General features: G+C 41.2%; 3 protein-coding genes across 11 annotated transcripts in view; 1 reads left to right on the forward strand and 2 right to left on the reverse strand.

The window, feature by feature from the left end:
• Positions 1-1,165, reverse strand: part of LOC117427124 (pleckstrin homology domain-containing family M member 3-like) — a 48,478-nt gene extending 47,313 nt beyond the window's left edge. The window contains exon 1 of one of the 3 annotated variants that reach the window (XM_059034061.1): positions 985-1,165. The gene's annotated coding sequence lies outside the window, so the exon portion shown is untranslated. Of the gene's footprint in view, positions 1-576; positions 854-984 lie in introns of those variants that run through there. The other 2 variants (XM_034045517.3, XM_034045518.3) reach the window with 2 other exon arrangements.
• Positions 1,166-7,012: 5,847 nt separating this feature from the next.
• Positions 7,013-17,549, reverse strand: LOC117426211 (isocitrate dehydrogenase [NADP] cytoplasmic). 2 transcript variants are annotated; one of them, XM_034043591.3, is made up of 9 exons: positions 17,414-17,549; positions 13,527-13,656; positions 12,054-12,345; positions 11,039-11,144; positions 10,507-10,684; positions 10,080-10,231; positions 9,573-9,713; positions 9,132-9,294; positions 7,013-8,552 (listed from the first exon to the last, which is right to left on the reverse strand). In XM_034043591.3, exons 1-9 carry the CDS (start codon positions 17,442-17,444, stop codon positions 8,459-8,461), a joined length of 1,287 nt encoding a protein of 428 aa, XP_033899482.1. In that variant the 5' UTR covers positions 17,445-17,549; the 3' UTR covers positions 7,013-8,458. The 2 variants fall into 2 exon arrangements, with proteins under 2 accessions (XP_033899482.1, XP_058890045.1); XM_059034062.1 differs by lacking the exon at positions 17,414-17,549 and adding an exon at positions 16,872-17,082.
• A 1,278-nt stretch (positions 17,550-18,827) lies between these two features.
• LOC117426906 (1-phosphatidylinositol 3-phosphate 5-kinase-like) overlaps positions 18,828-24,249 on the forward strand; it is a 47,056-nt gene continuing 41,634 nt past the window's right edge. For 5 of the 6 annotated variants that reach the window (XM_059034063.1, XM_059034066.1, XM_059034065.1 and 2 more), the window contains exons 1-3: positions 18,828-19,037; positions 20,613-20,812; positions 22,692-22,868. In XM_059034063.1, the coding sequence (XP_058890046.1) occupies positions 20,623-20,812; positions 22,692-22,868 (367 nt within the window). In that variant the 5' untranslated portion in view covers positions 18,828-19,037; positions 20,613-20,622. Of the gene's footprint in view, positions 19,038-19,292; positions 20,028-20,612; positions 20,813-22,691; positions 22,869-24,249 lie in introns of those variants that run through there. The other variant, XM_059034064.1, reaches the window with a different exon arrangement.

A 24,249-nucleotide genomic window follows, 5' to 3' on the forward strand; every position in this document is an offset into this window, starting at 1 on the left:
TCTGGCACAATTTACAAGAGCTAGTAAAAAAAAAAAAAAAAAAAATCAGACACAATAAAAAATAAAAAAAGTGTATACACACACACACACACACACACCAATCCCTTTCGGCTGGGACCTCGACGTTAAATATTAATTTATTCCCATTTAGCATGTACATTTTTAGTATTTACGGTTTGACAAATAAAATAAAATAAAATAAAATAAAATAAAAACATCAGGTAAATATTCTTGACATCGTACCGTAGCCTAGTATATAAATATTAAGCCGTAACATTTATGTGTATGAAACTTGCCTGCTGATTCTATACAAACACGATGTATTATGAATATTACCGAGTTCGATAACTATCTGTTCTAACTGGTACTGTATTATTTATTAGTGTGTAGTATAACACACAGGCTACTGCATAACGGTCTTCAATAATATTTCGTATAGCTTGACACGGAGTCTGGGATTTTCTGAATATGATTTTAATGTTACATAACCCTTGCCCAGTCACTGTTTTCCCATTCTTTATTAACCGCGTTATTTATTATTGTGTATATTAATTATACCGCGTCCCGGTGACTCACCTGAGTCTTCTGTTTACTAGCTGTCAGCTGCGGTTCCGTCACTGAAAGCGGTCCCTCCAGCCACCGGATAAGCAGTGATTCTCAAATAAAAGGTCCGCTATTGATTGTGGCAGCAAACCCGAGCTGCGGTGTAAAGGGTGGCATTCCTTTTGCTGGTCTAATACACTTGTATACAACCAGCCCCCGATCTGTAGAGAAATACCTTAAGTAAACAGCAGATCACTGCCTGTGTGCCATGCACCCAGTCTGCACTGGCAGAGAGCATCAATGCTTGAGGCAGCAGCAGCATGTGCTAATATGGGTTCCAGTTCACATGTACCATGTGGGGCTTGCATGTCCCTTATAACAGTTACCAGGGTAAATATGCACGTTTGCTATGATTGTACCGTGTTCACCCCATGCACTTACCTTTGTTTACCTTGGTTAACATGTGCTCCACCATACTTATCTGGGATTTCCATTCCTGGCTGTGCTTTACTGTGATCACACTGTGATTTTACTGTGCTTCTCTACCACACAGCAACCCTTTAGAAGCGTTGTGACAGTGACTACTTACTGCTAAAAGTTGCCACTCAATCTATTTTTTTCTTCCAATAAGTAATACTGAAAAGTAATTCCAGTTGTGTTGTACTGTTGTGACATTCACTTTAGTAAATAATAATAACAAGCAACAGAATTTCTGCAGGTTTAGTTTGAATGTTTGCAGAAAGTGGGAGCTCCTTTGCATGCAGTGCTGCCCCTACAGGTGAGAGAAGGTAATGGTATATAATCTGTATTAACATCCTCCCCAGTCAGGCCCAACCCCTTGCACAGTCGTTAAGACGCATGCTTGGGGAGTGAGGTAGATGTTATGATCCCAGGCTCTGGCTGATCATGATTGGCAATACTGCCGGACGGAAGGGTCTGTCTCCTGCCAGAAAAACTGAAAACCATTTAAAAAAAAGCATATTGCTTTTTGCCAAATGAGGATCCTTTGAAAACTTTCTTTTCATGGATAGCACTAGCTTTGGGTGAAATAATCTGATTGTTTTATTTTTCAGTTGATCACTTCTTTGACAGGTCGGGTCTTTATTCTGCTCCTCAAGGCGGATGAGAAGCATGCTTCGGTTCCATTGGCTGCTTTTGTCTTATGTTGGCTCGGTTTGTGTTTCATCATTCCTTCCCATTAGCAAACAGAGACGGAGACGAAGGGCGCCTCGTTTGCCTCTCTCTCTCTCACAGGCTACTTGAGTCTAACACAGATAAATGGTCTGATTGTTTACTGGAGCGCACTTACACCCCAACACAAATCCACAAGTAGAGGGGGAGGGAGGGGGTAGATTCACTGGGGGGTTGCTTTGGGGGTGAGGGGAGGTATTCATCCTTAACCCCTTCCCACCAACTGCCCACCCAGTTCCCACTAAGCAATATATATATATATATATATATATATATATATATATATATATATATATATATATATATATATATATATATATATATAGGAGGCTGTGTGGTCCAGTGGTTAAAGAAACAGGCTTGTAACCAGGAGGTCCCCGGTTCAAATACCACCTCAATCACTGACTCATTGTGTGACCCTGAGCAAGTCACTTAACCTCCTTGTGCTCCGTCTTTCGGGTGAGACGTAATTGTAAGTGACTCTGCAGCTAATGCATTGTTCACACACCCTAGTCTCTGTAAGTCGCCTTGGATAAAGGCGTCTGCTAAATAAACAAATAATAATAATAATATACATATATATATATATATATATATATATATATATATATATATATATATATATATATATATATATATACACACGTAAATACAAAAAATGAAGCCACTCTCCACTAATGGGATTATCACAGCTTGAACACCCAAGTTTCATTGCCTTGGCTCCACAGTAAGAAAAACATTATTCAAACTTCATTCAGACTACAGAGGAGGCAGAGTAATTATCCCGGGCTGCTCAGGAGAAGGACTCCCCCACCCTCCCCCCTCTTATTCATTGTCTTAGTTTGTTTAAAAACCCTTACTAATGAAGGGGTGGACAGAGGGGTGGGGGCTTAGCTAATTGCCCCAAATAAGTTCCTTTCTGGAACATTGTTAGGGGATAGTGGCTTTATGAGTGCCAGCTGTAATCTTGTGGATACCGTATTGTTCCTGACCTACATAAAATTGCATGTGAACCCCCTGAACTGTTAATCTGTCCTGCAAATCCCTTGCCTTTGTGTTAAGAGTCAATTAAAGGAGTCAATAGTTAATGCTGCCATTGAAAGGGGGGAGTAGGTGTAAGTGGCTACATTTTATTTTAAGTATTAGGCTGTCCAAGAAGTTTTAGTAAAAAAAAAGAAATAAAAAAAAAAAAATTACTGTTTGAGACAAGTATGTTTTTAGAGCAAGGGATTTACATTGATGGTTGTGTGCACACCAGACTATGGAAGATTTACATTGATGGTTGTGTGCACACCAGACTATGGAAGATTTACATTGATGGTTGTGTGCACACCAGACTATGGAAGATTTACATTGATGGTTGTGTGCACACCAGACTATGGAAGATTTACATTGATGGTTGTGCACACACCAGACTATGGAAGATTTACATTGATGGTTGTGTGCACACCAGACTATGGAAGATTTACATTGATGGTTGTGCTCCCTAGGCGGTGTGGCAGGGCATGATGTTCACATTAACACAGCTCACTGCTTAAGTGCAAGAGCCTTATGGGAATTTTACTGTTTTGGCGGAGAGCCGTCTGAAAGTGGAGTTTGGGAAACGGAATGCATGCTTCACTCTGCTAGCTGAATGATTCTATCACAGAAAGAGAAGCTCAGCTATGTGCTGTGGTGCTTACTGAGCGTGCAAGAGCTTGGGAATGGGTGTGCCATTTTAATACTGAACACCTTGCAATATGTAGTTCTGGAGCAGAGATGACTACAGCTCCCATAATGCAATGAGTTGTTTTTTCCCACTATGCTCTGCAGTTTATTTCTCTCCTTGTTTACCAGCTCTGTCCATGACGCTTTCCGAAGCATTTAGCACTATTGTAAAATGAGCATCATTGTTTTGTAATTCTGAATGTTTCAAAGCTGGAATTCAGATAGTTCTGTAACATGAACTGTCTTTGTTTTCTAACTCATTTCAGAACACAATCCTCGAAACGTTTAGCGCTAATATTTCGAAAGGCATTTTCTATTATGCAAAGATTTTGATTTTGTTTGTCTTTTCATGTAAAGACACTAGTGAGATACAAACTGGGCACACTGCAGGCTGCATTTAAATCCATGCAATCTGCAGCACCAGTTTGACAGATCAAGTTTCTGAATTGTTTTGGTCAACGGCTGGTGGAGTAGGGCCCCCTAGTGGCTGACTAGGGGCATACACAACAGCCAGCACATGGACCAAGACTTTCTCATGCTGGACTTGCATGGCAGAAATGTGTGTGGTGTGCAATGGACAAGCTGCTGTAATCCCAGCAAATGACTGTGATACTGTATAGCAGTACTGTATATTTCTTTCATATGACATGGTTTTAATCACATTTACGCTGATAGGTTGACACTCGGGTAGCCAGAAAGCAAACGTTGGAAGGTGTTCTTTGTTAATCCAAAAATGATCCTGTCAAGCCACCGCTCTGTATTCACTGGGTATTCAGGGAACCGAGCTACTGCAGGGCAATGGGTAATGAGTATAATAAGCATATAGGCACTAGAATAGGAGGGGTTTGCTTTAGTGGGTACCAGTGAGATACCCAATGGATTTAAAAGTTGCTGTAATCATTTATAAGGCCCTTCATGGATTAGGGCCATCCATGAACCGCTGACTCTGTATGTTCCTAGTCATTTTTTGAGATCAGAAAATGCAGAACTTTAAAACAGCTGCCTTAAAACAGCTGGAGCTAGAGCTTTTTGCTGTTGTGCTCCTCGGTTGTGGAACTCTAGTCCGGTTACCATTAGGCAGGCTGAAACACTGGATTCTTTTAAATCTAAATTGAAAACACACTTTTTTTAATGTGCTTTTAAATAATTGGTTATAACTGGAGTGTGTTGTATACGTGAGCTATTTTATTTGTTTTTAACTTTGTACAGCGCTCTGGGATGCCTTGGCATCAAAGGCGCTATATAATTCATTTGTATTGAATTGTATTGTGCTTAATCTCTTAAAATGGTAGAAGGCTGGAGGTCTAGTGAATCCAGTAAGCATGGCACAAGTTTCTCATGCAGACAAGCCCAGAATAGAGTGTGATTCTACTGTGGCTGTCAGTTCTTACAGCAGCACAGCCCCTTTGTGCAGATATACAGCATCTGTACATCGGTCCTGGTTTGCTTCTGTAAATAGGAGAACTGTATTTTTTTCATATAGAAGTAAATAAAATCAATGGAACCAATACATGCAGTTTATAATAGGAAGTAAGACTTCAGTACCATGGGATTCAAACCATGCAATTAGGGTCTTGGAGAAACACTGCACATTGTGAAACACAAACACACAGTGCCCCCCTTTCACTGGGAACAAGATGAGTAAAGATGAGGAACAGTGCTGAGACTGAAGCATACAGGAGACTGAAGCATGCGGGAGACTGAAGCATGCTTTCTTTTTTTTTGCTCTGTTTTTGATTATACACTCTTCCATTGATTACTATATTATTGTGCTTAAGGACAGCAGCTCCTTTCATCTGGCCAGGGCTTCGTGTTCTCTGCTGTACAGCACAAAAGACCTGAAACCTCTGTTTTCTTCTCTTTTGATGGAGAGAATGATTGTTTGTCTCCATGGTAACGTTCCATCCCCGAGAAGCCCGAGTGTTCCGAGGCAAGGTGCCTGTCTGCTCTTGTACAAAGTTGGTGTAAAGACCCCCTGCAAGGAGCCGAATGCTCACCAGTACTGGGGTTCTGTTAAGTATCTGCAAACCCTCTCCATTAACATAGCACTGCAGTGTGGTTGTCAGTGCAGGGCTGTAATGCTAGTGCTTTCTTATGGACTGTGAGGAACACTGACACTGGCTGCAGTCAGACACATAACTCTGTGTGCTTTCCATGTCATCCAGTCATGGGCATTGCTCAAGCAGAGACTACCAGATGTGTTTGACCACTAGACAGCAGATCTCACTCGTAGGATGTTGTAAGCACATATTGTGTGTGTGCAGGAATAAAACAAGCAAAATGTTAAGTGAATAAATTGGGCATATTGGACGAGATATCAATTTGACCTGATCTGTGACATGTCAAGCACATGTTGTAATATCCAGCCAATAATATCCAGTTGTTCTGTTGTTTCCCTTCAATTCCCAATGTTTTCAAGGCTTGCGCCATGCCCAGTGCCAACCCAATACCTTCCAGCGTGTAGCAACAGTTGCCATGGATAGGATTCATCTTTAAAAGCTTCTACCTGTTCTGTTCATAGTTCAACTCATCAGGGCAATCTGCCAGATTAAAAATAGAAATCGTAGCCCACATCCACTAATGATCCAGCCTTTCAACAGCACAATGATCTCAATGCAGCTCGGACTAGGAAATGAGATTCCTTTTCTTACTCTGCAAAATCCAATTACTTTTGGACAATAGCAGCTGCATAAAAGCTTTGATACTTATTAAGACAGATTGCTTCCACTTTCCTCTGTTAGTGGCTTTAAAAATAAAAAATCAGCCAATTGGTTACGGTCTCTAGACCACAAAGCTCACAATGTATTTTTTGAAGGTATATTTTTTATTGATGATCGTGGTCTCAGTATAGTGCAGACACATAAAGTATGAAGAGTGCGTTCTTTGTGAATGGTGCTTTACCCTTTTCCCAGCAGTGTTCTTATAATTAAAGGGAATTTCCTTTTTTAATTATTACTTTAGATACAGTATCTGTTTAATTTCATCACACGCATTCATCTTGTATACAGTACAAATGATTGGAACGCACCTTCAAAACAAATCTTGTGTGCATTACGTAATGCATTTTGTATGGGATATTTACTGAGCCAATTCAAAATACAGATGCTACAGTGCGACACATGATACATGGTGCAGTGGCTGTTGTGTTGATTCAGCAAGCAGCTGCACTGGTTATCCGGTTTGGTTTTTTTGGGGTGCCCATGTGTTACCACTGGACTTTGGATATAATGCAGGTGGCATTTCAGCACTGTGAAAACAGATGCTGTTTCCTATATATCTAGTGGAATATTTAACACTGCTACATTTTGCATAATATCTGGAACACAGGTGAATCCAATAAGAATGGTACAAACATAATCACATTGCCAGCTGGTGCGCTCCCCCTTGTGGTAAACTGAGACATGTGCAGGTTTCCTTTAATCATCCGGGTATTGGAAAATACTGATTTAATAAAGCATGATGTTTTCCCCACGATTAATCGAAAATTGATAACAGCGATTCAGGAATGTCATATTTGATATTCACATGCCACACACTTTTTTCTATAAAAAGGGAAATTCTCAAAAACAAGTATTGATCAATCAATCTTTATTTTATATAGCACCTTTCATAGTGGACCACCATCAGAAATCGCTTTACAAAATGCAGTAATAAGAAAATCCATAATACTTTAAATACAGAGAAGTGCATAATACACAGCAAAAAACAATGCCTGATACAATACAGTTAAAAATGCATAATACATGAAATAGTAGCAACAACACAGCAGCTAATAGCAGATATCAGGCTTAAAGAGCATGGAAAGCAAGAGAGAACAGATGGGTCTTGAGAGCTGATTTAGAGAGCGATGGTGGGAGCATCACACACCGAAGCTGGGAGAGAGTTAAGCCACTGGTAGGCAGCATGTGTTTATTAGATACAGTATTAAAGAACGGTTCCATACAATAAGTAAGTGCATCTTATACATGTACACATTTTAGTTTTTAGCTTACACAGTAAAGTGGCAACGATCATTATAGGAAAAAAAGGAACTCAAAATCAGACCATAGGAGAAATAAATATGGGTCAGTCGTTTTATTTTCAAGTTTGAGAGTTTACGAGTTAACAGTTTCAACTAGGGTTTAATTTCCTCTATCCACGTAACTAGAACGACTTGAAAGAACATACTTGAGATCCATTTTTAAAATGAAAACAATCAACCCTTTATTCTAATTGAAAGGAGACCAGGCTATTCTGTTGTAATACAGAAATCCAGCGTATTATCAAAGGAAATCTTTAAGATCAATGAACAAACATAAACAGCATCGATTCACAACTAACCAGAGAAGCTGCTTTACAGGGTCTCCACAGTGTGTCAAAGAGTACCGTTTCAGATGTTAGAAATGATCAGCATTGTTTGGGAGGGGCAAAGGGAAAAATCACAAAATCGTATAAAAACAGCAGCATATAAACATGTTACAATGTTTCAATGTAGTGAAATGTAGTTTTTTTTAAAATCATCCACTCCAAGATTAATTCTAACCCATACAAAAAACGACAGTCCCAAACAGCTGTTTAGCACAGCTATTTTAAAAGTGGGCCTTCTGTCCCAGTTATGATACTTGCAACATAGGTAGAAAAACTTTGAATTGTGTTCCAAAAAGGCAATAGGCAGCTGCTCTTCATATTGTAGTTTATATACTTTTACAGTGAGGCGGAAATGATGAATGAAAACATACATGGCTAACAGTTGCCCTGTGTAGAGTACTGTTAGATTTAGCATCCTAATAGAGCCATAATATTTTGCATGATTGTAAAAGGAAATGTAACACTAGTGTTTAAAAACAATTATTAATGATTTTCTTACTATAACCAAACAAGAATTAATGGTGGCATGGTTCTTATTCAAAACTGTCCATTTCATAAATACTAGAAAAGGACGGTTTTGTTTAAATCACAAGAAACATACAGAAACAACAGTATGTAGATGTATATTTATACATTCTCCAGTGTTCCAGGGGGATGTTCCGGGGCGGTCTCACAGTCTGGGCTGGGAGGTCAGTTTCACCTTCAGGTTCTCTGCTAGCTTGTCCAGGAACTCAAAGGTGTTCAAGTAATCAGAATGCTGCACACTGCAGAGAGAAGGAATGCGATCTGTTAATGACCCGAATCACACAACAGCATCAGAGGGTTCAAGAGGAGTTCAAGACACAGAAAGAAGATCAAGGACCAGTCACACCTGATGGGGGTTAACTGACAAGTATGTAGGTAGGTAGGTAGGTAGGTAGGTATAAATGTGTGTATGTATGTGTGTGTATTAGTGGTGTGCTGTTATTCATTACTCCTACTTGCTTTTTCAGCAGGTATTCAATAAATCGATTAAAACTTGATTTCAAAACAAGGAAATCCGCCCTTCACTTAGTTTACAATTGAGTAACAATGGCAATTGAAGTGTTTTAAAAGCTGATTGGAGTATTATTACCCTCTCATCCAGGGCACTGAGATGTTTACTGCAGTACTGGTGTTTCCGAGGCTGTAAGCTTCTCTTGTGTTTGAATCAATACATTCATGAATCAATTTACTGAATACCTGCTGAAAAAGCATATGAGGAACAGCACACCCCTAATATACATACACACCATACACTGTATATATTAAAGGATGGCTCATTGAAAAGGGAATAGAGAAAATATAAACACTGGCGCACTTACTTGGGCAGCCCCTTAATGCACGCTGCCAGATCTTTAGTCATGAAGCCGGATTCAATGGTCTCTATGCAGACCTCCTCCAGGGCAGTGGCAAAGGTGCGCAGCTCTGCATTCTTATCAAGCTTAGCTCTGTGAGCCAGCCCTCGGGTCCAGGCAAAGATCGAGGCTGCAGGACGAAAAAACGCCCATTCATTTCATGTATTATATTGTAGCGATCTCGGTTAACGCAGGCAGGCGCAACACACAGGACGAGGCAATCCACACACAGGTGGAGGGCGGTAGCAAACCCGGGACCTCCGACACTAAAGCATATATACTGTATATATATATATATAAAGCTTGTATTTTTCATGTAAATGCTTCCTATTGCATTCAGTATTCTGAAGACAGCATGCATTGTTCCACTAACCAGGCTGCTAAGTCTTTCGAGCTGGCCACACTCACCAATGGGGTTGGTGGAGGTCTCTTTGCCTTGCTGGTGCATGCGGTAGTGCCGTGTCACAGTGCCGTGAGCTGCTTCTGCTTCCACAGTCTTTCCATCCGGGCAGATCAGCACACTGGTCATCATTCCCAGAGAGCCATAGCCTGGAGGTTTCCAAAACGACTCGGATTATTTATCTTCTTGCACTCCAATAATATATTCATGTTAAGAAAATATACATTTGGATTTTACATTTAGATTTTGTATTTAGTTTACTGCAGGGAGGGAAATAAGCCTCCTACTGCGGAGCATTTTGATCCATACGTCTCTCCTGATCTTGTTACCTATACACTGTGGCTAATCAATCTTGTACAATATTGAAATCTGGCATGGGTGAAACTGCTATGCAATAGGAGTCCTATGTCCATCCCTGTACTGTAGGAATACTGTAAGTACAAATGACCATCCCTCCCGGTAATACATTTCAGATTATTTATATGATCTCTAAAGACTCTTTGACACTTCAGTACCCTGAGCGACAGAGTCAGACTGCACATCTCCATCGTAGTTCTTGCAGGCCCAGATAAAGCCTCCTTCAGACTTCATAGCCTGCGCCACCATGTCATCGATCAGCCTGTGCTCGTACCAGATCCCCTTCGCTTCAAACTGGGACTTGTATTCCCTGCAATGAACCAATGGATGAAACTTAACAGGAATTAGCCAAAGTACACCAGTGCAGCGGCTCAGAAACAGGAGTGGCATTAAATCTCAGATAAAAAGAGACTTGTATCTGCAAAATGCGAACTACACAAAAACTACATGATGAATCCTGGGCTGGGACAGAACTGCATACGCAATATCATGTTTATAATTTAAAGCAGCTTCACTTTAGTTTGCTTTTTGACTGCGATTGCATTTCCAATGTATTTTCTGATAAACCTGACCACAGTATCATACTTTTCGTAGATCTCCTGGAAGATGTCCTTGAAGCGGCCGTCGTATTGCTTCAGGATGGTGTTCTTGGTGCTCAGGTAGAGGGGCCAGCTCTTGGTCAGGGCCATCTGGAACGAGCTGTGTGCAAAATCCCTGATGGACGGGTCCACGTTGAACATGCCCAGAGCTACACCACCGCATTCTGCAGAGCAGCAACATAGAGAAAATCAGTCTATACTGTGAGCAATCCATCACAGAAACTCCTTGCAATAGGTACAAAAGCAGAAGGATGGATCCGGGAAACATTACATTGCAATTGTAGCCCCTGACATTGATACTGTATAAGTGGAAAACAAAAAGAAAGCTAAACCTATCTCAGCTAAAACATACTCTCAAAACTACATTAAAATGCAAGGCAATACTCCGAATATAAAAATGTGAAAGTACTCTTGCGTGAACATGCATTGAGGGTCCATGATGAAAGGCAGGACACATCTTCCATTGATTTTTTTTTACTGAAGAATTCAGTTTTCTCTGCTCTGGAAAGTGACCTTACCTTCAAAATCATGCACAAGGTATGTGACTGGCTGGCTGCCACTCTTTGGGGTGTACATCATTTCAACTCTTCCTGGGCCGGGGACCACGAAGTCTGTAGCTCTGTACTGAGGAGAACAAAGCAAGCACGCTCACTATCTTATCTGGTCTGGTCCCAGGGAACCACCTTCTTCAACTCTGTTTATCTGTACGGCGAGACATCACATGAACCCTGCAATAGCATTTCAACTGTGTAACAAAATGAGTTCATATTCAATTCGTAATAGCAGAGTAAAGTGGTTTGTTAGGATTTATTCATGAATCCAGTGCTAGCGCTCTCTTGCTTGTCACCAGAAAACCTTAATAGTATTACAGCCTTATTATGCACACCTGGGTGTACATTATTCCTTATGTTATGCACACATACAGACCACCTGATCTAATGCTGATAACGGGAGTGATCCTGTGTTGCTTGGAAATGCTTCCTCGTGTATTCTGCGCTTTGGACCTTTGACATGGTACAGACACTTATTTTTTGGTTACTCATGAAAATCCAGAGGCGCTAATCATGTTCTGTCCACAGTCTAAAGTACATCACAATTAATAAGTAACTATAGCCCTTTACTCAGAAACTGTAAAGACTGCAGTAACAACCATAACCCTTTTCAACTAGAAGCCATGTGTAACAGTGTCACAAAGAAAGACTAATTGGCATACAGTTATTGTATGAAGGGACACCAATTATATGAAGGCCTTTCTGATCCAGCTGCTGGGAATCCTGCAGCAATCAGCAAGAAGGAAAGGGCAGCATGCATCTTGCTGCCCTATGACTGCCATGATGATGCATTAATTGCACCATCTATAGCAATAATAACTGCTGGGATTCGCATATCAAGGTGCTAGCCAGCAAATCACCTTCCAGATGAAAGGATACTGGGCGTACCATCCGGGAAGGCGAATGCTTCTTTGCATAAGATTCAGCACAATTGATGCCCCTAGCATTTCACTGCAGTTTTTAAACAAGAATCCCCACCCACCTGGTCCCCAAAAGCATGACGGCCGATAATGATGGGTTTGAGCCAGCCGGGTACCAGTCGTGGGATGTTCTTGCAGATGATCGCCTCCCTGAACACGGTGCCCCCCAGGATGTTACGAATCGTCCCGTTGGGCGACTTCCACATCTTCTTCAGCTTGAACTCCTCCACCCTCTTCTCGTCTGGGGTGATGGTGGCGCACTTGATCCCCACGTTGTACTTCCTGACGGCTTCGGCTGCTTCCACTGTGACCCGGTCATCAGTGGCATCTCTGTTCTCCATTCCCAGGTCATAGCTGTAAAACAGTAGGAGCGAAAAGCATCAGCATCCAGTATGATGGAAAAGTTGATGACCGTGACATATATGACATAGGTACAGAATAGCATTGAATAATAGATGGCAATTAAACTTTAACCACAATCTGATAAGCGATTTTCCAGATCTTAGCAAAAAACAAAAGTATGTATAAATATAAAGACGGATGGATGTACAGACAGACAGACATGAAAATCAATAACGCATGCTAAATAAAGTTAATACCAAGCGTTTTTCCAGATCTATGCAAATTGTAAAGTGTGACATACATATGCAACACCGCCTCCAATATATCTCTGTGGATTTCACCCCCTGCAAGGTGTAACTATATAATAGTGCTGACAGAGACACTGGGATTTGTAACTTAATTGTTTATTATGAAGCATGCACAAATCATCTATAAATGCAAAGCATTTAAATCAGGAGAGGTAGCTATAAATGTGTACAGTGTAAGACTTAAGGATCCCATGAGTCAGAGATCATCAATAAATTTTGTTAAGGAATGTTGAAATGTGTATGTGCAAGCGCTTTCAAAGACCTTATCACTGCAGTCCAATCCCTACCCAGTCACACTGCTCCACTGTTCAGATAAGCCCCACCCCTCACCCTTCACCCAGTTCCCCTTCTCTTCACAAGCATGACTTGAACAATGGCTTTCAAGGCTTATATATCAGACTGCACAAGCTTTACCATGCTGTCCAGTCATGCACATGGATATGATTTGTTTGGTGTTTTAGGGCTGGGGTTAGCAGGGAGCGTTGGTTTAACATGCCAGCAGGACTCCACATAGTGCCAACCAGGGTCTAAAACCAGCCTCACAGCTATAATCAGGAATCAATAAACGGTGTCAGTAAGGCTACTTCTGATCACCCAATGTCATTGTAACATCTGTGATCTACACACATGTATTGTAATGTCTGTGATCGACACACATGTATTGTAATGTCTGTGATCGACACACATGTATTGTATTAAGAAGAGAAGGCTGGCTGGTTGGGGCACACAGGTGATTTCTGACAAGAAAAAGCAATCTCTATATATTTTACAGTATTTCCATGGGCTGTCATGTGATACCAAGCACCCCACTGGAAAGGCAGTACTTGAGTTAATGACAAGCAGCAATGGCATTGCAGGCTCCATGTCAGTGACAGTCACTGTTACCTGTGTAGGTCCATCTCCACATAGGGCAGGATGAGTTTGTCCTTAATCAAGTCCCAGATAACTCTTGTCATCTCATCTCCCTGCATTTCAACCACTGAACCAGCCTTGATTTTTTGTGACATTTTCGAACCTGAAAAAAAATAAATAAAAATAAAACCATAATGAACTTTGAATGATGACAAGCCTGTGTTCCTATCTCTAAAAACGACTTGGAATGCCAAGACCTGCTTTTAAAATAAAGCACAGCATGGAATGTTGTGGACCTAGTCCAAGAAATTAGATTTTAGTGTGAAACATAACTGCAGTGAGATAAATAAACTGCATTATTCTTTTGGCAGAAAATCGAATATGTGTTTCCTATGTTCTCTATAACGCTGGGTTTTGCAAGGGCTATGACTCAGCATTTTGAATTGCTTAAGAGACTGACCCACAGGAAGGAGTCGGTCTAAGCACTAGTACCTCTTCTAAATTGAGCCTTATAAGATTAGAGCCTTAGAGATGTGTTTGTGTCGTACATACTGTACATTACGTCAGCCTCCACCATCAAACTTTTAGTTATTTTGTTTTTACTGCAACTAAGAAAAAACTCTAAAAAACTGCAGCCAGGGCTAAAGAAAGATAAATATTAATATTTTATTGGCCTTACATTTGTCAGTAAAATAAAAATCCTACAAGCTGTCTTTGAAACTAGATAGAGAAGGAGTTTGAACATTTAGAGTGCTGAGCCACTGAATACCGGAGATGCTGAAAGTGCTGAGCACTGAATACCACAGGTGCTGAGCCACTGAATACCGGAGGTGCTGAGAGCACTGAGCCACTGAATACCGGAGGTGCTGAGAGCACTGAGCCACTGAATACCGGAGGTGCTGAGAGCATTGAGCCACTGAATACCGGAGGTGCTGAGAGCACTGAGCCACTGAATACCGGAGGTGCTGAGAGCACTGAGCCACTGAATACCGGAGGTGCTGAGAGCATTGAGCCACTGAATACCGGAGGTGCTGAGCCACTGAATACCGGAGCTGCTGAGCCACTGAATACCGGAGGTGCTGAGAGTCCTGAGCCACTGAATACCGGAGGTGCTGAGAGTGCTGAGCACTGAATACCGGGGGTGCTGAGAGTGCTGAGCACTGAATACCGGAGGTGCTGAGAGTGCTGAGCCACTGAATACCGGAGGCGCTGAGAGTGCTGAGCCACTGAATACCGGAGGCGCTGAGAGTGCTGAGCCACTGAATACCGGAGGCGCTGAGAGTGCTGAGCACTGAATACCGGAGGTGCTGAGAGTGCTGAGCCACTGAATACCGGAGGTGCTGAGAGTGCTGAGCACTGAATACCGGAGGTGCTGAGAGTGCTGAGCCACTGAATACCGGAGGTGCTGAGAGTGCTGAGCACTGAATACCGGAGGTGCTGAGAGTGCTGAGCACTGAATACCGGAGGTGCTGAGAGTGCTGAGCCACTGAATACCGGAGGTGCTGAGAGTGCTGAGCACTGAATACCGGAGGTGCTGAGAGTGCTGAGCCACTGAATACCGGAGGTGCTGAGAGTGCTGAGCCACTGAATACCGGAGGTGCTGAGAGTGCTGAGCCACTGAATACCGGAGGTGCTGAGAGCGCTGAGCACTGAATACCGGAGGTGCTGAGAGCGCTGAGCCACTGAATAGCGGAGGTGCTGAGAGTGCTGAGCCACTGAATACCGGAGGTGCTGAGAGTGCTGAGCCACTGAATACCGGAGGTGCTGAATGGCTTGGCACTGAGATCCCAGTGCTGAGAGGCTTGTGCATGTGTGCAGGCATTGCTGAGTACATTACATTGATCTGCGGCTCTGTTAGGAGAAGGACCCCAACCCAAACTACGCCCCGATCTAGATCAGGTCGACCCCATCGGGTTGGGGTTCATTTTTAGCCCCACCTTTATTCTTCAGATCAGGTTCGGGTTAAGTGAATTTTCTGCATCGCGATGGAGTCATTCACAAGACAGCCCCACCCCGAACATGAAATTATTTCAGGTTGCAGTCTTAACTGATCCGCAGATCAATGCAATGTACTCAGCACTGCCGGTGTTCTGAAAATCTGTGCTACTTGAAAATCTGTGCTACCTGAAAATCTGTGCTACTTGAAAATCTGTGCTACTTGAAAATCTGTGCTACCTGAAAATCTGTGCTACCTGAAAATCTGTGCTACTTGAAAATCTGTGCTACTTGAAAATCTGTGCTACCTGAAAATCTGTGCTACTTGAAAATCTGTGCTACTTGAAAATCTGTGCTACCTGAAAATCTGTGCTACTTGAAAATCTGTGCTACTTGAAAATCTGTGCTACTTGAAAATCTGTGCTACCTGAAAATCTGTGCTACCTGAAAATCTGTGCTACTTGAAAATCTGTGCTATTTGAAAATCTGTGCTACTTGAAAATCTGTGCTACTTGCACAAACTACCCATGTGTCACGCCCACCAAAATTTGAGCTACCATTTTAGTGTTAGCATAATTTTGAGTTTAAGGAGTAAATTAATTCATGTATACGTTTCATTATGTACAATTGCTTGTATTGGTCGTATAATAAACTTGGTTCATTAAGTCCTTTTCATTATGTATACTTGGTTTTATCTGTCGTGTAATAATATAATGATTTCCATTACATGAGAGTAGATGTTAAAACTTCAAATATAATATAATATAATATAATATAAAATCAAGACACATAGTCAACACGGATCCTTTCTGCCTCTCCAGATGAGCTATCCGGGCTTTAGAGGGTTAAAAGCTGTACATTTTATTTAAAACACAGGTTAGCCTATTTTGAACTGTCATTACGACTCTCCAATGACCTCCCTACCTATTGTTCAATTGTGGTAGCCCATTCAGAGGGGAGGCGCTATTTTTCAGATTAGTCTGTTAATCCGTGGTACCAGTAACCCATTTTGAGGGAGAGGCGCAGATTTTCAGAACGGGTTAAACCAGTAGTTGTGAAACCATACAGTACATACAGTACGTGACAAAAAAAATAAATAAATAAATAAATACTTGAGTTGGAAACATTGTTACTGTCAAAGCCGTTAGAATTATTATTGTTGGCATAATCGCTCGAAAAACAACTTGTTTGTATGTAAACACATATTCAAAAAATGTATATATATATATATATATATATATATATATATATATATATATATATATATATATATATATATATTAGCTCAAAGAGCCAGATGCCCATACGATCCCGTATTGGTACTGTATTCAAATTGCAATTGTGTCTGGAACTTGGAAATTATTTTTCAATTGATTGTTTGATAAAAAATCGTGCCATAAGCAGTATAAAATAATATACGTTGATAACATATGATCGCCCTACCTTTGCAAAGCTGTATTTTGTAGAATAACGTAAATATTGAACACGAAAGTTTGTAGAAATCCGATTGCCACTGAACCCTCAAACAACTAGTGTTCCTCCGAGTGCTCCTTGAGTGATGTCTGCACCGCCCACCCCACCGAGTGCGTTTAACCAGTCAGGGAGTGCAAGGATCCTCTGGGTACACCCCACCTCAGACGTGTTAGCCACAGAGATGATGGGGTCGTTGTTTTTATTCTTCCAGGAGGAGGGTACGAGGAGACTCGTATGAGCTGAGCCAGGGAGGAGACTATGTCAAATATTACAGAAAATAAAGAGAGAGGCTTCCTGTTTACGCTTTTTAAAGGAACACTTTCTTTTAGTAACGTTATGTCGTATTTAAAATGTGATCCCATGATGATCACGCACTGAATTCAAGGACATTGATATGCAATTAGATTACGGTACTTGTTAAAACATTTACTAAGGTGTAACATAGCCTACCGGTACACGTTTACTTATTGTATGTGTGCCCCTGCTTATAACCAGATTCAAGATACACTTACCTCCGAACCGTAGACGGCTCGACAAAATCATATTCCCAAAGAGAAGCTTTTAAAAAAAATGATTTCCATGGCGATCCGAACCGTGAACAATGACTGAGTCTGTCTCATCTGCCCGCCCATGAGTGACAGGCGAGGCAGCGGATCCCAAACCGCAGCTCTGTAAGAAATGTTCACCGGGGCTCCTCAAACGCGCGCATTATTCCATTTAAATTGATGTCACCTACTGCTAATTACATTTCCCAGGTGTCCTTTGTATTAGTTTCTTTAGTACATTGCAGTTTATTGTGGACATAAAGGACTTTGTTGAATGTGTTTGTCCTTGATAAAAGGAAGACTTTGTTGTGACCGTTTAGTCCTGTGCAATTTTCAGTTTGGAGAGACGCTTTAAATGAAGTTCGGAGCTTCCCATCCTCACAGTACCCCAAACAGAAAATGAGAGGGAATGGCAAATCACAAAGACAGACACCGGTACATGGTACTTCAGTGAATGTAAATATCATTAATAAAGTCTATATACATTGTTATTAGGGCTGACTCCCATCACATTACTCAAAGAGCACTTTCTTCCAATAAATATATATATTCAAAGTTATGCAGGGCAATTTCTCGAATTCAATAGTTCACACAAACTGTTTTAAAATTTCTAAAAAATTAAATACAAAAATTGTGACTGAAGGGGATATTGTACTGTACTGTAGAACGAGTAGCTGCCTCTCACCACAACAGTGAAAGAACACATGTCTGTACGTTAAATTATTATGTATGTTGTTTCATAAAAAAAAAAAAAACCGCTGTTAGGAAATGTATGGGCTCAGGAGGCGTGGTGTTTCTGTGCCAGCTGATCGAAGGAAAGAAGCTGGTATTGGCCACTGGGGTGGTCAGCAGAAGGCAGGTGATTGGGCCAGAGTAATGATATGATACAATGCATAGGCCTGCAGAATGCATTGCATACAGTATTTCACAAGCTGATTTGCAAGAGTTTCTGTGCATGTTTATATTTGCAGATTTCACAATATAAAGTATTTGGAGGAAGGTGAAACAGTAGGAATACCGTGGCTAGCGTGTACTTTGTCCCCAATATTGAGTAATGCTGTTATAGGGTGACTTTACAGAACATTACAATATTCCATCGAAACAAAACTGCGATAGCAATGAAAATAAGACTGACTGATGGTTCTCAAGTCAACCCTGCCACTAATATGCATGCCTTGCTATTTAGGTTATGTCAATGCATTCGGGTCCATTTCTTAAAGAGACTACAACTAGCAGAATACACTGTAACAAACAAACAAACACCTGTCCCATACTGTCGCAGGGAGCTTGGAGCCATATGGTCATCAGTCATCACCCAATAGGATCTATCAAGCTTTTAAACTGAACAAAACCTTTTAAAAACCCTCAGTTAACACGCTGAACAAAGGCTATGTTCTGGCTGTCTGGTAACTGTACAGCTGTAGTTCGATTGTGCTGTTGACAGTTTGGTCGAGTCTGGTCTGCAGGAGAAGGCAGTGGTGGCCGGTGTACGGAAACTGGAAGCAGGTTTTATGTTACAAAAACACAAATCACCTGGTTTTAAACACAAAACAAAAGACTAGCATGCTAGCGAGGACGCCGCTCTGAACAGGTAAACCGCCTTTAATGCAATTTGAGTTCGCTGTTGTTTTTTTTTTCTCTCAAAAGTATTCTTTTGATTCAGTGTTTTTGGTAAATTTGCATCACTGTGACGATCTCGTAAATTACAAGTCAGTAAAATATAAAACCCATACATTCAGGCAGTGCTAGGAAATGCTTCTCTTTAGCGATTGGACCCGCACGTTGCTGTTAGCGGGTCGTTTTTAATCTGGGTCAAATCTGTGGTTTGAATGATGCGGCTGCTTCGCGCGACTCTTGTGTTTGTATCGCTTTGCCTTACACTGCGTATTGTTTCGAAGTGCGATACGATATACAACGATAGCTTAAAAATATAACTTTGCATGCACTGAAAGAGCAATGACTTGAAAAGAAACCCATACAAAACATACTGTGCTCATATTATCATGTAACAACATACTGTGCTCTTATTTTTATCGTGTAAAAATTAGCAGTTGTGTTGGAATGTTTTTTTTTTTGTTTTAATAGTTGGGCTGGTTAGTAAGATGTCAAATGATCGTGGATTATTTAGCTGGTTTTCAAATATGGGCACATACTGGATGTCGGTATGAGGTTGTTTGATTTACTCCTCAGGGTGAGTCACACCTTAATGACAGTACCTGTTGGCAGCTGCCTCTGTCTGATCACAAATAAAGTAGATTCTATTCCGGACGTTCAGCCTCCCTTCAGGAAAATGTTACGGAGTCACTTTAATTGGTGTCATGCGCTACCCTCTGCTACTCCTCCTCCTCTCTCTCTTTCTCTCTCTCTTTCTTCTCATTCTCCCGCATGGTCTGAGTTTCTCTTCAATAGGTATGTGTAGCCTTTCTGTTTAGTAGAGCTCCTACAGTGAACTACTGTTCAAAAGATTTGCAGTTATAAATAACTGCCGTGCAGTGTCAGTATGTGAGAAAGGAACTGTAGATGTGGATCCAGGAATTGAGCATGCTGTAAACAACTGTAAAGTGTTCTGACCTGAGCCAAGGTAAGTACTGTACTGTAGCTCTCAATTCCCCACGTAATGTGTAACTAACATACATTAAGAAAATGTTACAGTGGGGGACTGTGAGGGCTTTCAGGTTTGCCACAAGTAAACAATTTCTTTTTAATTTAAATAAATAGTTTTCGTGTCTGAAGTATGTGAACATGACTGTAAACATCAAGGGTCATTGCCTTTTTATATTCTGTAACTAATATTTATTTTGGTAACTGTGCAGAATAACAATAAAACAAAAGCCAGCGCAGTATCTTTTATGGGATCTTTTCCTGTTGGTGAATATATTTGTGCATTTTGTTTTAATGAGAATTATCAGGTTTCCCTTACAGGTAAAGTAAAAGCTTAATGTACATTCGTACAGTTGACTGACTCAGTAAACGTATGAACTTGATTTTTTCAGAGGATAGTCTGTGTGGCCGGTGAGTCTTGTATCTTACACAGTAGGGACGCACAACAGCTCTTGAGAACACGTGCAGTGCCTCAAACCTCCGCTCTTTTTACAGTGAATCCTGGTCCCTGCATTCCCTTCATGAAATAGCATCCTAATCTTCCTCCCCCGTGTGTCAATTCCAGGACCAATGACATGGCTACAGGTGAAAAGCCCTCCTCCTCTTCCTCCTCCTCTTCCACGTTGGACCTGAGCGGGGAGCCCCTGCAGTCCCCCAGCAGCCCCCCCCAACTCACCCACTTCAAACCCCTCACCCCCGAGCAGGAGGAGCCCCCCCTCAAATCCGCCTACAGCTCCTTCGTCAGCCTCTTCCGCTTCAGCAGAGGTACGTACAGATACAGGGCTGCATTCGCACAGGGTCAGGGTCACGGTCAGGGTCAGAGTCAGGGTTAGGGTGCTTTTTTATTTGTATTTTTTTGAGTCGGGTAAACAGTGATTTGAAAAATGAACTAATAAACTGTAAAAGTTTAAAATGTTTTCTCTGAACTAAATCAAAACGGGTGTTTATAAGACACAACCCTTAAAAAAAATCTTCTTTAAAACAATCTTCTAAGTTTTGTGAATAGGGCCCGAAGGCAGCGATCATCCAGAAGGAATTCTGTATCGCTGAATCCTGATTCTTCATTATATAATATTGTCTGTCCTTACAGATGACCAAAAAGCTCTACATAGCTACTTGTAGTCCACCAAATGGTTCCTGATAAATAAATGCCATCTGTAGCTGGTATGAATATACCATCTAACAGATTAAATCCATCATTATATATATATAATATATATATATATATAAAGTTCCTTTTCAGCTTTCTGAGGCTGAGCTGAAAGGCACTTTCTTTACTGCAGTTTCCACTTCTCATGTGAAAAAGAGACCTTTGTGGTCTCCAGAGTATTTTATACAGCAGTTCTGCTCATCCTGTCTGAGAGGTCCTTTGTTGTACAGTACAAGAGTACCAGATATCAGTGAAAACATCTCATGTGCAGCACTGCAAGAAGGGGCTCCTCCGCATGATTCTTCTCACATGGTCTGCATGAAGGGGTAACTCACGTGAGGGATGTGCCTCACAGCACTGACGTCACAGTGCATTGCACGTGTGTGCATTTCCTCTTATGATTATCATGCAGGAAACTTGTAAATGGAGGGCCCCTGTCTGAAACTGCTGCTTCTTTAGAATCTGTATGTAAATATCAGGCGGTGTTAGGAGTGTCTGAGAACATTTTTGGATATTTGAAGTTGCTTTCAAATATAAGAAGCGGCTGCCTGTTCTTGCTTGTTTGGTTCATTCAGAGAGAAGCACAAGACTCGCATGTCATTGGCAATGCATTTGGCAATGAATCTCACCACATGATGTTGGGTTTCTTGTCTCACGCACCAGTTGGATCTCACATATCTCTGAAGGAATTTGATACTCTGCATCAAAATAAAATAAGGAAATCCACCACAGTTTACCTTTTTGTTCTAATTTTAACCCGGTAGTATCGATAGTCTTGGGGCTGCAAAATGCTAAATACTGTGCTAACAAAAACACGAATAAAAGCATTTTCCATTCCCAAAACTGAGTTCTTTTAATTGCAGAAACCTCCCAGATCCCCAGCCCTAGCCGAGCGAGTTCATGATTCAGATGTCATGGTTTCACGTCATGCGTCTCCATTTCTCGTGTCATTTCAATATCTCTGGACCAATTATTATTATTATTATTTATTTATTATTATTATTATTTATTTCTTAGCAGACGCCCTTATCCAGGGCGACTTACAATTGTTACAAGATATCACATTATACATTATTTCACATTATACAGATATCACATTATTTTTACATACAATTACCCATTTATACAGTTGGGTTTTTACTGGAGCAATCTAGGTAAAGTACCTTGCTCAAGGGTACAACAGCAGTGTCCTCCACTGGGGATTGAACCCACAACCCTCCGGTCAAGAGTCCAGAGCCCTAACCACTACTCCACACTGCTGCTCCACTACTCCACTATTTCTTAGCAGACGCCCTTATCCAGGGCGACTTACAGTCGTAAACAATAATACATTTCAAGGATCACTGTAGAAGTAATAATACAATTAAGAGCAAGATAAATACAATGACTTTGATAAATACAATTAAAAGAAAGAATCTGGGGCCCTGGGAAACCTAACAGGGAATACTGGTCAATACAGCAATCAGGGTTTTACTTGTATCTTTGGTTTATCAGATGAGGCCAGACCTGCTGCAGCTCCAGAGAAAAGCAAAGTTGATCCAGGGTGCCACCAGGGGGCGAGAGAGTCCTGTTCTAGTGCAAAGCACACAAGCAGGGCCCAGTCTGTAAAGACGTCAACGCAGAACAAACAGCATTCCACAGACAGCCAGAGACGAAGCTCCACAGTGTCAGGTAACAAGATCACAATGCAGATGTTCAATTCACCACCTGCTGGGCTGCAGTGCACAAGGAGGTATGGGATAGGACTCGCAGGTCTCCCAGTATATGGGATGTCAGTCAGCAAGTATTTCTAAGGGTAGCTTTTGCATTGATCACTATGAAACGTTGCTTCTATTCATACTTAAACAATGCATTACTCCTGTCAGTGTATATCTATATATATAACGTGAACAATTAAATAATTGATTATTTGTTTATCTGTGTTGATTAGTTCTCTTATTAATAATACTTAATTGACGTGTTAAAGATCGAGAATTTACTATGAACACACATTTACGCGCAGACACAAGGAATGTTTAATCAATAGCAGTATTTTATTAAGTACACAAATATTAAACAGAAATCATAAAAGTCAGAAAGTAAATATCTTAGTCTCTAAGCACAAAACACAATTCAAAACCCTCACTGCACTCATCCTGGCTAGCAGGCAATTGAAATATGACACCTGTCTCCTCACACACAAAGCAGTAAATCAGCAGCTCAGGCAAGCTGTGACGTAGCTAGTAACTTCCTCACACACACGGCCACATACAAACTGAAATGACGCAGACAATCTTAGAATATATCACATTAAGCTTATTAATGATATATAGATTAAAGATATGACACGTTTACTTTTAAAGAAATTCTTCATACAACAGTATAGGGTAGATTACTTATAGTTACTTCATCAAGTTTCACGAAGTTATTTCACATGCAAAGTGTGCAAACTAAGTAATTAACAGTTCAATTATATGTGAATGTGTTACAATTAATTAATTTAGTTCCACTTGCAACTGGAATTATACTCAGCGGTTCCTTGAAGCTTAGACTTTTGGTTCGCTGGTTTGGAAACTCAATCTGTTGAAGTGTCCAGTACAAAAGGCTCTCCTCACAGCAACAAAGTCTTCAATCCCATGTTGGATCAAACTCTGCAACAAAGCTCTCAATTCTCGATAGAATCAACAAACAGCTGCAACAAAGCTCTCAATTCTCGATAGAATCAACAAACAGCTTGGTATAGGATCCACAACAGCACCGGTCCCCTCTGTCCTCTTCGCTGAATCTTTTAGCTACGCAGGTAGCAGGGCAGTTTCTTTTGGATACTGTACTTTTAGGTGTACAGCAGGCCTAGACTGGTTTGTCTGATAAGTCTGTGTAAGTTTTACGTCAGTCCTCCAGCCGGGCCTCAGTCTCGTTGCTTGTGGTCGTTGATTCGCTTGCAGCTTGCTTCCTGGTCTCGGGTTTGTTTCAGGCAGAGTCCCGTCTCGGGTCAGTTTTTAGGCAGAGTCCCGGAGTTGCAGCTTTGCTTAGCAGAGTGACAGCACCTTGTTTAGCATTCAATGTGGAGCGC

Source organism: Acipenser ruthenus, chromosome 11 (assembly GCF_902713425.1).
Source record: "Acipenser ruthenus chromosome 11, fAciRut3.2 maternal haplotype, whole genome shotgun sequence".
Classification (NCBI taxonomy): domain Eukaryota; kingdom Metazoa; phylum Chordata; class Actinopteri; order Acipenseriformes; family Acipenseridae; genus Acipenser; species Acipenser ruthenus.